This window comes from Rattus rattus, chromosome 12 (assembly GCF_011064425.1).
Source record: "Rattus rattus isolate New Zealand chromosome 12, Rrattus_CSIRO_v1, whole genome shotgun sequence".
Classification (NCBI taxonomy): Eukaryota; Metazoa; Chordata; class Mammalia; order Rodentia; family Muridae; genus Rattus; species Rattus rattus.
In genome coordinates this window covers 64,602,085-64,617,125 of record NC_046165.1, presented here as the reverse complement: position 1 = coordinate 64,617,125, position 15,041 = coordinate 64,602,085, and the positions used below count along the sequence as shown (strand labels likewise).

Sequence of the window (15,041 nt, the reverse complement as noted above, 5' to 3'; positions counted from 1 at the left end):
AAGCAGTCAACAGCCACTGTTGAGAAAAATTCACTTAGAATTTCTAAAATTCCTTGGCCAAAAGCATTGGAGTTTTAAATTGTTGTAATATTTCTGTGCAGGAAGATTCAAAACTCATCCGTCCTTCCAGGGAAGGAGAACATGCGTATTCTTGATTTCCCATAGGCTATCTCCACAGCGATTAGCATGGATGACCTTATTCTGACTTTGCTGATTAGGAAGTCACCGAAGGCCAAGAGATGTGCCCAAGGGTGAGATGGCTCTGACTGGGGCAGGATCTCTGTCTCCTGATGTCAGAGCAAAGGTTAAGTTTGGTGCCTCCCTTCACACGGCCTTCCCTCACGTCAGAAGCCCTGGGAACTACTTGAAGAAAATTCAAACACAGTACCATTCTAGTTTCCCAGTTTCCCTAGAGGCCCCACAGCAGCAGGGAATTTGGGTACATGGAGGTATGCTAAGGGACTTAGCTGTGTTCTACTTCCAAGCATTTAAGCTGTGATGGAGAAGTTTCTACTGCACGGTTATGGTACACTGGGAAAACCATTCTCACCATCCTCTATAGCCCAGGGCCATGCCATTCACCATGACAGACACAAGCTGAATTCTTAATTTACTATACATCTAAGTGTGTGCCTTGAAAAATGAAGAATTCCTTAAAACCCTTGGAATGCTATGTCTTTAGAAGAGTTCCCAGATAGCTTCTTTGATTCCACAGATGTTCACTGGGACTTCCTGGGTGGCTGCTGGGCTTTCTATATCGCATCACAAGGTGCTGTAGGGAAGATGACACTCTGACAGTGGGAAAGAGCTTTCATTCTATACCCTTCCTTCCCTCTGCCGGCAAGGGAAGACCTGCCTTCAACCCTGTGAGAAAAACTCCAAATGGAATAGACTAGACAAAGAAATACTTAATCACATTGGTGGGGAAAATCTCAGGAGAAACAATGTATCTTTTCAATGGCTGAAGATGTTATGAATAGACAGACTGCTTGCTGCCACATCTGTCTCTGGCTCTGGGTTGGGTGGGGGCTGGGATAACAGTTGCCATTATTAGATACTACTTTAATTCTTAGAGCTTCAAAGAATTATGTTCACTTGCCAAAAACCCACTGTGTAGTCAACTACAAAGAATTGTTTATGAAAATCACTGGAAGCATTCTTAAATTTTTTTTTTTTGAGACAGGGTTTCCCTGTGTAGTCCTGGTTGTCCTGGAACTCACTGTGTAGATCAGGCTGGCCTTGAACTCAAAGATCTACTTGCCTCTTCCTTTGAATTGCTAGGATTAAAGGCATGTGCCTCCACCTCCTGGTGCATTCTTAAAATATTAATTTCCACAAACATCCTTTTCCTAGAATGCTCCTTACTCTTAGGAGTAGCTTGGGCATGCCTGCAGTAGTCTCCCTTGGGAGCCTTCCTCCTCTGGCCAGCCTGAACCCAGCTGCTGTGTGTTTGGACACAGTTCTTCCTGCGACTGACTTAGGCTTCACTGGGATGTCAGCATAGTCCCAGGCACTCTTTCTGTAGGCGTGATTGTTCAGCACCATACCCAGTCTTTAATTCATCCTTGCCACTTCCCAGGGAATCCAGAGACTTCTGAATCAGATAGCAGGTGAGATGCTGTCTTTGGCCAGGGCATGAGAGCCACTTTGAACTCTCACACTCTTCCTCATGTGGACCTTACCCCTGAGGAAGACTATAGATGCCAAACAGATCTTTGATGAAAACTCTAACAGTACTTTCACTTGGCGCCGAGCAGAAACCTTAGTCATAGCTAGCTATCTTGTTTCAAAATGACCCATTTGCTTCCTGATGAAACCAACAGACAGAAAGGAAGAAGACGCCACTGTTTAAGTAAAATATAAAGTTTTCATACAAAAGTGCTGTGTACTTTAAATTGAATAGGAGCTCTTCTTAACTCCTCGTTGGTGGGAACAGCTCGCTGCAGGGATGGCCATGCAACACTTAATGAGTGGGACATCTGGGAAATGAATCCTACAATGATTTCCTCATTTCCCATGGAGAGTATTTACACACACCGAGACAGCTATGATATGATGTCATTGGGCTATAGGATATCATGGGACTGTCCATAAATGTATGTTGTCATTTGTTGACTGAACTGTTGTCATCCAGCATATGATACCCATAACCTTTGGCCTTGCCCAGGGGAGCTGTGAGCACCCTAATAGCTCTGTGATGAACTCGGGGCCCCTCTGTAGTTTGAAAGTCAGCCATGTTATGAGAATGAGAATTGGCAAATGGCCCAATTCTCCACTTTAGAAGTGTAGTTACTAATGTGAGTGTACACAGAATAGGGCCGGCTAGAGCAGTCAAGGAAGGGAAGCATTTATAAGGGACAGTCTTGTCTGTCAGTCAGGAGCCCACCAACTCCATCTTGTCAGCTCTGATTCTCCTCTAATTTATACACCTGTGTGCCGTTTGATTCCTTTCCTTATATAAATCAGAGATGAAGTTGAGGTTGCCGGGGAGGGGGAAGCATGTCCTGCAAGCCCACTGCTGCAGGGCAGGGCCAGCACCCTTGATTCTCACATTCAAGGAGGACCAGAGCACTCAGGGATATTGGCTGATTTACTTACCAGGTAAAAGACAAGTGATAAAAGCCCTGGGCTGTCTCATGAATGAAAGCTCTTGGACATGCATCTAGACTTAGGTAGACCCAGGGCTTTGGGTTCATTTCTGTAGAATGAGGCAGAACCACTGGTCAGGACTGCCAGACCTGATCCTAAGTTGATCTCTTCCTAGCTCTGCTCTTGTTTCCGGCATTTTAAGCATCCTACTGCAACGTAGGAAGCTAGACTAGCACGGAGGTCTACTCCAAGCACAAACCCTATAGCAGGTGTCTAGTGTAAGAGACAATAACAATCTCACAGATAACTGAGACCTAGGGTTGTACATGTTTGCTTGGGTCTAGGCAGCTGCCAAGGCAGAACAGACAGTGAGTTTCTGGCTGTTTGGGAAGGAAACATGGAGCGTATAGAATGGACCTAAAGTGGTAACATGTTGGTGCTTCATTATATAAAGAGGGATGAGCCTAGCTAGTGAGACTTCATAGAGTTCCTAAAGACTAGGGCTTGGGGCACCCTCCTGTGGGCATCTCACAGGATTCTGATTATGTGCAAGGCAGCATGGATTTATGGGGTGGGCTCACACAGTCTCACTTGTGAACTAAGTTTTATGCTTTAGGCCATACCCAGCTCCTTTCCTGTATACCCAATGTGACAGAGTTCTGCTGTAGTGTGTAGTTTTATGCTGTACTGCCTTTGCCTGGAAAAGTCGGCGGTAATACCAACCCCCTTCCAGTTTCCCTTGAATCCGAGGATAAAGACACAGATACACAGTTGTTCAATTTCAACTTGCTTTCTATGACCTAATTGGTCATTGTTAGTGGCTCAATGTTAGACAGTTATACATAATAATGTAAAAACAAAATATCAGAAACAATTCAAACAATTGTAAGGTCTCTAATCTCAGTGCTTTTCGATGACTTGAAGAGATGAACAAAGAGTGGCATTGGCGGACCAATTATCTGGTTACTAGAGTTATTAGGGTAATATTTTACAAGTGACCAGTTACCAATTAAGCAGCTAATTATATACTTAATAACTGAACTTGTAATCAACACAAGCCTTGCTCAAGACTGCTTCAAACCCATTCCTATCTTCTAAGGGCCACAAACAGTAGACACTCAGTGCAGAACTACAGATGTGTGGGCATGCTGTAAGTTAGAGGACTTAGGGTGAAATCTTTCATGGTATTTACATTTCTCACACCACTTCTGTGGACAAGACAACCTCTTCTAGCTGCTTTAGTTGCTTCCTCTCCTGGTAAGTTTTGATGCAAGCAGCCTGCAAAACCTTTACTAAGGTTCAACATCACAGGACACAGAAAGCCGCTTCACTCACATGTGCACAAACACAACGGAGACACACACATGGTTCACAGTACTGACCTGCCCTTTCATGTCGGGAGCGATGGGGATGGTCGGCCAGAAGGTTGAATAGACACCAAAGAACACCAACCAGATCAGCATGCTTCCCCACACTGCCAGGTGACTGAACTGTGGAAGAAATGAATGCTTAGACAGGGCCCTCTGCTGGCCTTGGAAGGGGAGGTCCACTCCAGTCAAGATGTTGCCTACCCCTCATTCCACATCCAATCCCCTTTCTTGATTGGAAGAAACTCAGGATGTCCTAGTGACTGGAGAACTCTTTCTAAGTTCCTTGTCTTAAAATTTTTAATGATGAATTCAAATTATTGGTGGCTTAAACCAACCTGAAGATGAAAGAGCTTGGAGCCCTAACCTCCCTCTAAAATCCACATCCCAGCCATAGTCCTCCCACCCCGGGTTATCTCAAGTGTTTGTTTTATAAAACGAGGGTTCAGCCATCTCTGGACAAATGGACAGAATGTTCTTACATATCACTTAGAGACAACATCTGTGCTACTTAGTGCAGAGATTACTTAAAAAACACCTTGGAATGGATAGTACCTCTTTTAAACACTGGAAATATTGTATTTAATAGAGTTTCAAAAACCCACATACAACTGTTCACTCTTATAAGTACAGTGTGACATTCCAATACATGTTTGTAATGTATACTGATCAGATCAGGCTCCTGGAGTACCCACATTCACAAAACATCATTTCTCCATGTGGGGACCATTCAAAACTCTTTCTTCCAGGTTGTTGAAAGGTACAATTAGTGAGCCCTCAGCACAGTCAGCCCACTTCCTACAGAACGTTAACGTGACTGATGTACCCTGCACCCCTGCTTTGCCCAGTGCTCTCACAATTTAAATTCTACTTTTGTGAGATCAAATGGTTATCTTATACCCCTTTGAGTTGCTGGTCTTCCTCTTTTGTGCTCTTAATATGATCCGTGACTTTTCTCTTTACAACCTACGATCCAACCCGTCAGCAAGCTCTGCCTTTCAGGTTCTATTTTTGAACAAGTGCTTCCATATTACCGCACTCACTACAGCTCCCTGCAATATTCCAGGCACTGTTCCCACTTCCCGGAATCACTGCCACCATCCTTGAACTGATTGCAGGGCTTCGTGCTGACCTCGCCTCCCAGCCCCTTAGCCTATCAGAGCAGGAGGTAAGTGATCCACAGTTACCCTGCGGCAGAGAGGTGCTGTGAACGGTGGTTGCGATCCCATCTCGGAAAGGACCAAGTAGGAAACAGGATGCTGATAAAGCAATCCTGGGCTCGCTAGCTAAATTAATATCCTTTAATCGTGGCCAATAGTTTCACAGTGTGTTTTAAAGATTCAAACCGTGAGATTTTAGGAGGAAAAAAATGACATAACTGTACGTGCCCCAGTGCACCCTCTTTATCTGAGAACACAAAGGTTGAGAGACAACAGAGGAATGTCAGAGAGAAGTCACGTGTAAAAGTTATGTGTAAAAACTACACTTTCTCTCTCCCTTTCTCTCTCTCCTCCCTTTCCTGCCTCCTCTCTCCCCAGGCCCCAGTCAATAGCTTTAAGTCATGCTAGGAGTCAAGTAAATGAAGCAGTAGGTATGGCCGAATCCCAAATTGGCCTTTATAAAGATCAAAACCATTTTTTTTTACTTGAAAATTTTGAAATAAGACAACTGTAGAGTATTTACTGTTTCCTCAAGGATTAAACGGAGGTCACTGCACACAACTATCTATCATAGCGAAAGGAATAATTCCAAGGAAAACTCACTTTAGTCCAAGCTGTCGTCTCCAAACCAGCTTTCAAACAAACTGTGACCACAACGTACTGTGAAAAAAAGAGAGAGGCGTTTGGTGTGACGCAAGTATTTCTCCGTCACTCTGAACTTCTAGGAATCCACAGCCCATAAAGACATGGAGTAACTCATGCTAATGTGGAAAGCGTTGCATGTCTGGGGAGGTATAACCCACGTGTGCTCCCTTTACGAATGGCTCAGCGGTGCTAAACTTACCGTGTAAACAATATTTCCAACAAACAAATAGTCTGTGGCCTGACCGCTGGTTAGCGGAGTATCTGGAAAACAAAGAAGCCACTGTTAGCTTCTAGAAGGCTATAGTGCAATCTGGTTTTGTTTTTGTTTTCATATTCTTGTTTCATTTTCATGTTGCATGTTTAAGAACATTAAAAAAAGACAACGATATTGTTTTTCATCTTATTTTTAAGCCAAGCGAGTAAAACAAAAAATCAGACTTTTGAATAAAACAAATGCTTGATTTGCATTGAACTTATATCTTTCTAAGATTGAAGTGTCTTTTTGTCTGGTGGGAGAGCAGGCAGCGAAGGACCGGTGTGAGTGCACAGCAATCGCCTTAGCATTGGACCCTTCTTAGCCTTTCTCTTTTAACTTTTGCTAAATCATCAAAATTAGTGCAAAGTGACTGAATCTATTTGGGGAGATGTTCATTCTTCTCGTTTGAAACCACACGGGATTCTGGGAGCAAAAGTGACCCAGTGAGAGGTGTTTCAAAGCAGAACTGGGTATTTTAAGTTCCATCTTCATGTTTCTTTCTTTCCAAGGGTAGCTCTATATATGGTCCCTAAAAGCCATGATAGCAGAGGGACACTGCTCAGTGAGACTCGCCCTGTGGGAATCTGACTCTGATCCTGAAAGTGCAAAACTATTTTAAAGTCAGGGATGGCTTCCTGAGTAAGGGTCCCTCCTTCACATTCAGATTCAGATCTGGGGTCCATGAACTGGGTGGTAAGGACTTCTGGGATCACGTTTCCAGCACGACGGCTGCTGTCTATGTCATCTAACCCGCTGAAGACTCTGTCTTCCTACAATGGTGGGAAGATCGGGTTGAGTCCTAGGTGGACTCTGGCAGTGGATGGGTCTGTGGGTACAGCTCTAGGGCATAACTTTGCTAATGGCCTGAGAGGTCAGTGTGTGACCAGAGGAAGACGAAGCACAGTGTAGCAAGCACCCACAGCACTGAAACTTTCATGGCTGCCATTGGGGGTGGGGCAATAGAAGATCAGAAAGAGATTCCACCACAGACATAAAAAGAATGCTCTGGAGACTTGGGGAGAGATATAAGGAGACATGGGAAGGTGTAGGAGAACCCAGTTTAAAGCGAATGAAGAGGAAGCTTAAAAGGGGGACAGCTAAATACGTTTCAGTAAGCACTCAAAGTCCATCCGGAAGACCTCTGGCCAGAGATTCTGTGTGTGTGTGTGTGTGTGTGTGTGTGTGTGTGTGTGTGTGTGTGTGTAGGAAACAACCAGAGGCCAATAGAGGTGGAATGTACCAGAGTCTACACTTCTGTAGTAATCATGACTAAGGAGCACTGGAGGATGCAGAACCTTAGAGGATATAGTTTTGAATATTCTCACAGGAACAGTGCAGCTGCCAGGTGACAGGGACAGGATATGACAGGAACGGTGGTGGTTTGGTAGGGAAGGCATCCAACTGTGCAGGTGGGTGATACTGGTGACAACGGAGTAACACACCACTGCAGAACCCTGGCTCCTTTTTGTCAAATGAAAAAAAAATCAGTTCAAGAAAGAAACCCCAGGGGCTGGAGAGATGGCTCACTGCTTAAGATCACTCACTGGCTGCTCTTCCAGTGGTCCTGAGTTCAATTCCCAGCACCCATGTGGTGGCTCACAACCATCTGTAATGGGATCTGGTGCCCTCTTTTGGCCTGCAGGTGTACATGCAGGCAGAGCACTCAAGCATTAAACAAACAAATCGTAAAAAAAAAGAAAAAGAAAAAAGAAAAGAAAGAAAAGAAAAAAATCCCAGATGCTTGGGTGGAGGGAAAAGAGAGCATATTATTGCTTAATGAGCTAAAAGTTGGAGGCAATGACACACTGCAAACAGCTGGAACAGCAAGCTGTGTGTAGTGAAATGATTAAAGCCGCTGAGTTTATTTATCTCTGTACATATTATCACAATCTAAAATTAACAAAGCATGATCACAGAGCCCCCAAAACACAACCTTTAGAATAAATGAGAGCAGTCTATCTCTTCAGTTCCAGATTTAGGATCTCAAGAAAAAGCAACAAAGGCATGGTGACAATCAGGACTGATGGGTCCTGAACAACACGAGAGACTTTTACACTTCGGTTAACGCCATCAACAAAGCAGGAAAGAAACAAAAGAGTGGAGAGAAGCTTGTGTGTAGAGTCCAACAGTGTTAAACTCAATACAGAGATGAGTAAAGGACCTTCCTAGACATATTTAGCGGAGAAGATATACGGATGGGTAATAGGGACTCAGAGAAGCCCAACGAGATTGTGCATAAAGGAAATGATCTCAATGCCACTCGATGAATCAGTTCCCACCCACTCAGAGAGAGGGCGTAGACCTGTAACCGTTCTCACACGGCCGGAAGCCGAGTAAGCTGTGCGGACATTTCGGGAAACTGTTGGCACTTCCTAAAAAAAGATTGTGCACATCCATTACACGACTCAGTAATTCCCAAGAAAAATGAAAATGTGAAGGAAACACAGAAGCTCGCACATGGATGCTCACAGCAGCCTTACCCACGAAGCCTAAAACAATGCTCGCCATTATTCGAAATCCACAGTAGCCTATTCACAGCGCGGCTGTCCATCAACGGCTGAATGAGCAAATAAACGTCCACCAGTCGGGGAGTAGGGCATCAATACAATAGAGTACTCTTCAGAAACAACAAGCAAAGAAGTACGGGACACGCCACAACGTGAACTTGGAGAGCTGAAAGGAGTTAGGTTCAAAACGCCTTATGCTGTATGCTGCTGTTGATATAGGATGTCCAGAGTAGGATCCACACAGACATGGTGCAAAGCAGTAGTTTTGGGAGCCAAGAGGGCTTCGGGGGCGGGGGATGAGGTGACAGCTTTTGGGGGCGATTAAACATTTGAAAGTTGATGATGATGTGGTGTTTGTGTAGCCGGAAGTGAACCTTGAAATGGGTGAATGCAGTGTCAATATACAGATACAATTATATAATGATGAAGTTGCTATGAAGATGTGGCCCCTCGGTCACACTGGTCACACAGCATATGCTCAGTGGCTGTGTGTGGCTAGTGGCTGGCGTACTGGGCAGCACACACACACACACACACACACTCACACACCCTATCTCCACCTTCCTGAAGTCCAATCGACAGTCCAGGGCCGGAATGGTCACGTCAGAGGTGCTGAGAAGTGACAGAAGTTGGGAAAGAATCTCAGGGAGGGCCTCCTTGCCAGGTACGAACATGTGCTATGGGAACAGGATGGTACTGGATGGGGCATCTAGTACTACATGGGATCACTGACTCGGGATGGAGAATTGCAGCCTAGTCCTTCAGCACAGGAAGACTGGCTGGGGGAGGAGCACATGAGGACCGGTTCACAACAGGAATGGCCAAGACAAAGCATGTCTGTATACAAGAGAAGGAATTTGGAATATGAGGCAAGAGAAGGATTAGCTTAGTAGGCAAATCCTGGTCATAAGAGTTAGGAGACTCTGGTGTGCCCGGCACTCTTACCTCAGTTCTAGTCAGAGATTTGAGGCTGAGTCCTACAAGCCTCAATTATGATATGGAGGTTTCACCTCAGAGAAGGAAGATAAAGAAGATGTGGCAACAATGACGGAAATGACCCCTAACGTCCCCCTTTGGGTAGGAATTCTAAGTTGCTCTTAGAAGCTAAATCAGCCCCATGCATTTGGTGGCAAGGATGATCCTCTCAGATCCTCATCTTCCACCAGGTCCAGGATGGATTTCCAGTCTACCCATCCTGTGTATTCACAAGCAAAGAGCGGATAAGATGAGCGGTGCTCTTGAGCCTGGATATCCCACCCACACTTAGCCCTGGGGAAACTACAAAACTCTGGCCAGGTGGGAGAGTTAGATGGAGTAGAAGACTAAGCAGATAATCAAAGCTTGCAGCCATGGTCTGACAGCCTCTGTAGTCAGCAAAATCCCAAACGCTGGGGTTACTGACATCCACCACCACATCTGGCCTGACAACTGTTTTGCTTCCCTTATCTATGGTGCTGGTGACAGAACTCAGGGCCTCACACATATTAGGTAAGTGCTCCCCCCTGAGTTCTGTCCCCGGTCATTGTTTTGCTTTGGTTGTGAGAGAGGGTACTGCTGTAGCCTCAGTGGCATCAAGCTGATAACCCTCTTGTCTCAGACTCACCAGTGTCCGAAACGCAACTGTGCAAAGCACACTCAACTCTGAATCTCCTTCAGCATCGCTGTTTCCAACATAGGCTGATTCACGGACTAAAAGAGATTTAAAAAAGGCAAAGCATTTTCCTAATACAGAGGTCTTAGAATACATTCCACACTTTATGTGTACATATAAAATAAATAGGAAGAAATGTTCTGAGAGGAAGGAAGACTACCTGAGAGCTAAGGGGAGCTGATCTGAGAAAAGAGGGAGGGAGGACTTGCCTGAGAGAGGATGGAAAACTAGCCAGAGGGTTGGGAGAGGGCTCACCAGAGAGAGCAGAGGAGGACTGACTGCAGAGTTGGGGGAGGATTAACCTGGGAAGAAGGACGGACTTGAGAGAGGAGGGAGGACTGACCAGAGAGAGGGGAAGAGGCCTTTGAGGAGGGGAGACTGCCCTGAGAGATAGAGAAGGACTGACCCGAGGAAGAGGACTGACCTGAGGAGGAGAGAAGATTAATTTGGGGAAAGAGAGCATTCATTATCTTTTCCTAAAGCCAACTGGATGATTTCCATGGGATCAATTTAAAAAGTCAATTTCCTATGTGTTTGGGTTGACACTGTTGAGTCACATTGAGAATATCTGTGGCTGTACATGACAGACCCACTGCCATGATGGTGCTCAGGTCATATACAAGGGAAGAGAGCCATCCTGGAGAGCGGGCCACTCACTGACACATGGAGAGTCTGAGGTCAAGAGGAGCCGAACCCAAGCAGCTTGGGAGTCTGTAGTTCCAGATACACGCTGTTTGCAATAATGTAGCTTAGACAGATGAGATCCTGGAGGCACAGTCACCACAGCAGACTTTTGTGGACAACAGGGACAAAGTCACGCAGCCGCCATACTTAGTAGTTACGGTCCCCAAAATGTTGTATGCAAAATTTCTTTGAAAATAGTTGTGGGAAAAGCCACAATTTATAAGAAAAGTATGTCTCATTTTCTGCACAGACAGAATGCTCAGGAAACTTCTTTAGAATATTCCAAAGGGCGAGGCTGACGGCATTTCACAAAGACACAGTTGCAATTAAATGTTCATTAAAAACACCACATCATTACCCAGCCAAACCACAGCGTATATTCAGGAGTGGCTCTGACAAATGGCGAAATGTCATAGCACGGTGCTGTGTGGCTACAGAAGCCACGATGTGGTAACTGTGAGACCAGATGTGAGATGTATATGTGTACTTCTGGTGGGGCGAGCACCCAGGGACAGCTGAAGTGACAGCTACCAGGTATCTTGTCCTATGGAAGGTATTAGGGAGGAGTCAGGAACACTGGCCTCTTCTCTTGCCATGAGAACATTTGCCAAGAAATTTTGGTCCAAGCCGATGCCAAGTCCCTGCTGCCCTCTCTTCCCTCTGCTTGGAAACTTCCAGCACAATTTCAGAGCAGCGCAGACGCCAGTCTCTCAGCCTAGCCACCAGCCCCTGTGTGAGCCTCAGCCTTGTCAGATTCCAGAGGCTCAGAGGGGCTACAGACAGCTCCACACTCCCGGGATTATATCCAGAGCAGAGATATTGTCCAGGATCCAGATAACTGGATTTACAAATAAACCTTCAGAATGGGACCTGTGGACATGGCTCCACTATCGCTGTCTCCAGGACCAATATTTCTGCTTCCAACTGCATATTCCTAAAAAGAACCCTCATTCTCTCCCCCTTCTTTGTAAAGAGTGGGATGAAATGTTGGAAGTGCTCTCCAAAAGGAAGGGTTTATACAAGTGTTAGCGATTATAATTACATTCACGATGGTGCTGGATTCAGTTCCTGGTTACATAAGCCTTTAGGTTTTCTCCTTGTTCCTGCCATTTCAGCTGGATGAAGTTAAGGACACAGAACTCAAATTTCAATATCTTTTTCCCCCTCGTGTTTACTAAAAATAGACTTAAAAGGGAAGGAAAAATGAGAGAGGGCAAATTCGATGCTGACACCAAATATCAGTGTTTCTTATCTCTGTGTGTACAGGTGATGGACACTCCCCAGCCTCTGGTACCTGGATGGAGCTCCAACGAAATCTTGCCAATCAGTTATGAACAGAAGTGAGAGATCCCTTCAGGAACAAACAACCCTTATGATCATCTCCTGCAAGTGTGGAAGGTGGGGGTGAGGGGTTGTGCTCAGGGGAGCCTGCGGTATTGATCCTGACTACTGGTTGCGCCCAGGACGTTAGGGCATACAGACTTACAACTCACTACCCTGGAGGAAGGTTCTTCTATTTGGAGAGCCCCATGTTGGAGAGCAAAGTACCTGGCCCTAAATCCACTTCCTTAGTTCATGTTGGCAGTCCTCTCTTAGCACAAGAATGACTCTGGAAAGCTGTCCTTCTGTTAAAGAAGCCCACAGGTAGCCATACCAGCAAAAACCAGATGAGATCAAAGCCTGGATATCTTCTATTGCCTAGGAAAGACTCGCGCTCAGGGCAAATCAGGTGGAGGGGAGGGTCTTATGTGTGACCCTCACACAGACAAAAGCATGTGGCTGTCACCTATATTCTGAGATGGTCTTGGCTGACTGTCCCCTTCCTTTCTCAACTTTTTATAGATGGAGTCTCCAAAAGAACATGGGGCTGTTTCCAGTGTCTGTAACAGACACAACAACAACAACAACAACAACAACAACAACAACAACAACAGCAGCAGCAGCAGCAGCAGCAGCAGCAGCAGCAGCAGCAGCAGCAGCAGCAAAACAACCCTACCCAGCACAAATATTTTAAAAGGGACTTTCTCTTCTGGGAAATATATTCTCTTTCCCCCATTTCTTCCCTCATAAATGTCATCAAGGAAAATCTGAAAAAAAAATTTCAAATCAAAATTAATTTTATGTTCTTTTGCCAATAACCACATTCCACTTCGAGGAGGGCTGTTCAGCTGCTTCGACTAGAAATGCCAGGGCAAGTCTGAGAGCAGCCAACAAGGCCGTTGAGTTTTGGAGCCGCAGTTGGTGCCGTCCATGATCTTATCCTACAGTAATTTTCAGATCAAACGGCGGGGGCTTTAGGTAAATCAAGTTGGGAGATTGACGGCGGGGCAGTTGAGAGAAATCTGACTTACTGATTTGTTTGAGAGGGAAAACTCTATTTTGAAACTTGGAATGAATCATCACAAACTTCATCAACAAGACTGGCTGCTTTGAAAGTGTCTCCAAAACCATGCAAAAATAAGCAAAGGGAAAGTCTTTGGAAACGCTGTGGAAAACGAATGGCCTGCCCACACCTTCCCAAGACTATTCCTTCCCTAGATCACGTTGCCTTGGCAAAAAGGGACAGGGCTGATAAGTGACGCCTGAGTCTCCTGCCACCAATGATTGGGAGGGGATTTTAGGGTAAAACCCACTGACATAATCCATGTGGTAGCATATGAACATGCGAAGCCACTCTACAGACCTTAGTCCTCCTCAAGCAAAGGTTCTTCAGGACTGTGAGTAGGACTGAGGCTGGAAGTAGCCGAGGAAGGAAGGAAGAAAGGAAGGTCTAAGGCCCCTGTGCTAGAAGGGGTGCTTGGCTTTGGGAAGCACCCTGGCTTGCTTCAATTTCTGCTCTGCTCCTGTGCTCTTGGAGACAGAGTGCTTGCATCTTTCTTAGTTTTTTACCATTGTCAGCACTACTACTACTACTACTACTACTACTACTACTACTCTTAATAATGTATATATGTGTATATGTGTCTATGTGTATATATGGTTTTGTATATGGGAGTAAAGGTGCCCAAGGGAGTCAGTATATCAGATGCCCTAGAGCTGGAGTTACTGGTGAAGGAAGGAAGGCAGGAAGGAAGGGGGAAAAAGTTCACCTGTATTTAGGATATTATATTACTTTCTGGATTTTTACCACTGACATATCACCAAATAAAATGAAGCACACAGACACAAACAGATAGACACACACACACACACACACACACACACACACACACACACACACGCACACTTTACCAGCAATCATGCTCTTGCCAAATTCTGTGTTTTTCTATTTGGTCATAAGTAAAATCTTATGGCATAACTCTTCTACCTCGAGACCTTCAGGAGGAAAGTGTCTCCTTGCATGCTGGTGACATGAGTCCCACTTCTGCTTCTTGACCTCCCCCCTCCCTTCAATCCAGCCACCATCCTTCCCTTTATGCTATAGGCACCTTGTAGCCCAGGTGTAGTCCAGCCTTCTACACAGGATGCTGGACGTGTGCAGATAGGGTCTCATTTACAAGGACACAAGGCTTGAGGGGGGTAGGGGAATGACACTGTCCACTGGCACTGCCAAGACGCAATCGCATAAGCTCACTCCTTGACGTCTAAGATCATTCCTGGCAGCTGCTGAGAGTGTCAGGGGCTCCTCCCCGACAGAAAACTCTTCCTTCTACCTCAGAACACTGGAGGAACATGATCCCTGGTCTCTTTGACAAGAGTACAACACTCAAGAAGCTCTACACTCATGACATCAGCACCCCGGAGGCCCTACTTCCTACATCATCTTGGGGGTAGGGTTTCCATACAGGGATTTCTGGACACTACAAACACTCCCCCCTTAGGCTCTTCTGGCATTCCTATACAACTGAAATCTATCCACTCACATTCACAGCTAAGCCCAAATGCCCCCCTTTAAAGTTAGCAATAACACATGTCATGGATTCTTGAGCTTTGTGCTCAATTATGCTCTATTTATTCAAGATAGTTATTTTCTACCATGTACTAGAGTCTGTCTGAGGCTAAGGTGATGAGATTTAGATTAATAGGTTTGAAAAAGGAAGTCTCAAAACAGCCAGCCTGGTATAAATCCTGTTGTGTAGTTACTAAAGTTCACTCTTATGAAGAGTGTTTTAATGACAAGGAGCAAGCTGAGAAAGGAAAAATACAAAATATATGGTACAGTTTCTCCCATGGCCAGGATTC

At 45.3% G+C, this 15,041-nt stretch overlaps 1 protein-coding gene across 1 annotated transcript in view; it reads right to left on the bottom strand.

Moving 5' to 3' along the window:
* Positions 1 to 15,041, bottom strand: part of Atp8a2 (ATPase phospholipid transporting 8A2) — a 492,798-nt gene that overhangs the window by 118,254 nt on the left and 359,503 nt on the right. Inside the window, exons 31-33 of the mRNA XM_032917468.1 lie at positions 5,961 to 6,022; positions 5,720 to 5,776; positions 3,972 to 4,079 (exon numbers count right to left, since the gene is read on the bottom strand). Coding sequence (XP_032773359.1) covers positions 3,972 to 4,079; positions 5,720 to 5,776; positions 5,961 to 6,022 — 227 coding nt within the window. The remainder of the gene's footprint in view (positions 1 to 3,971; positions 4,080 to 5,719; positions 5,777 to 5,960; positions 6,023 to 15,041) is intronic.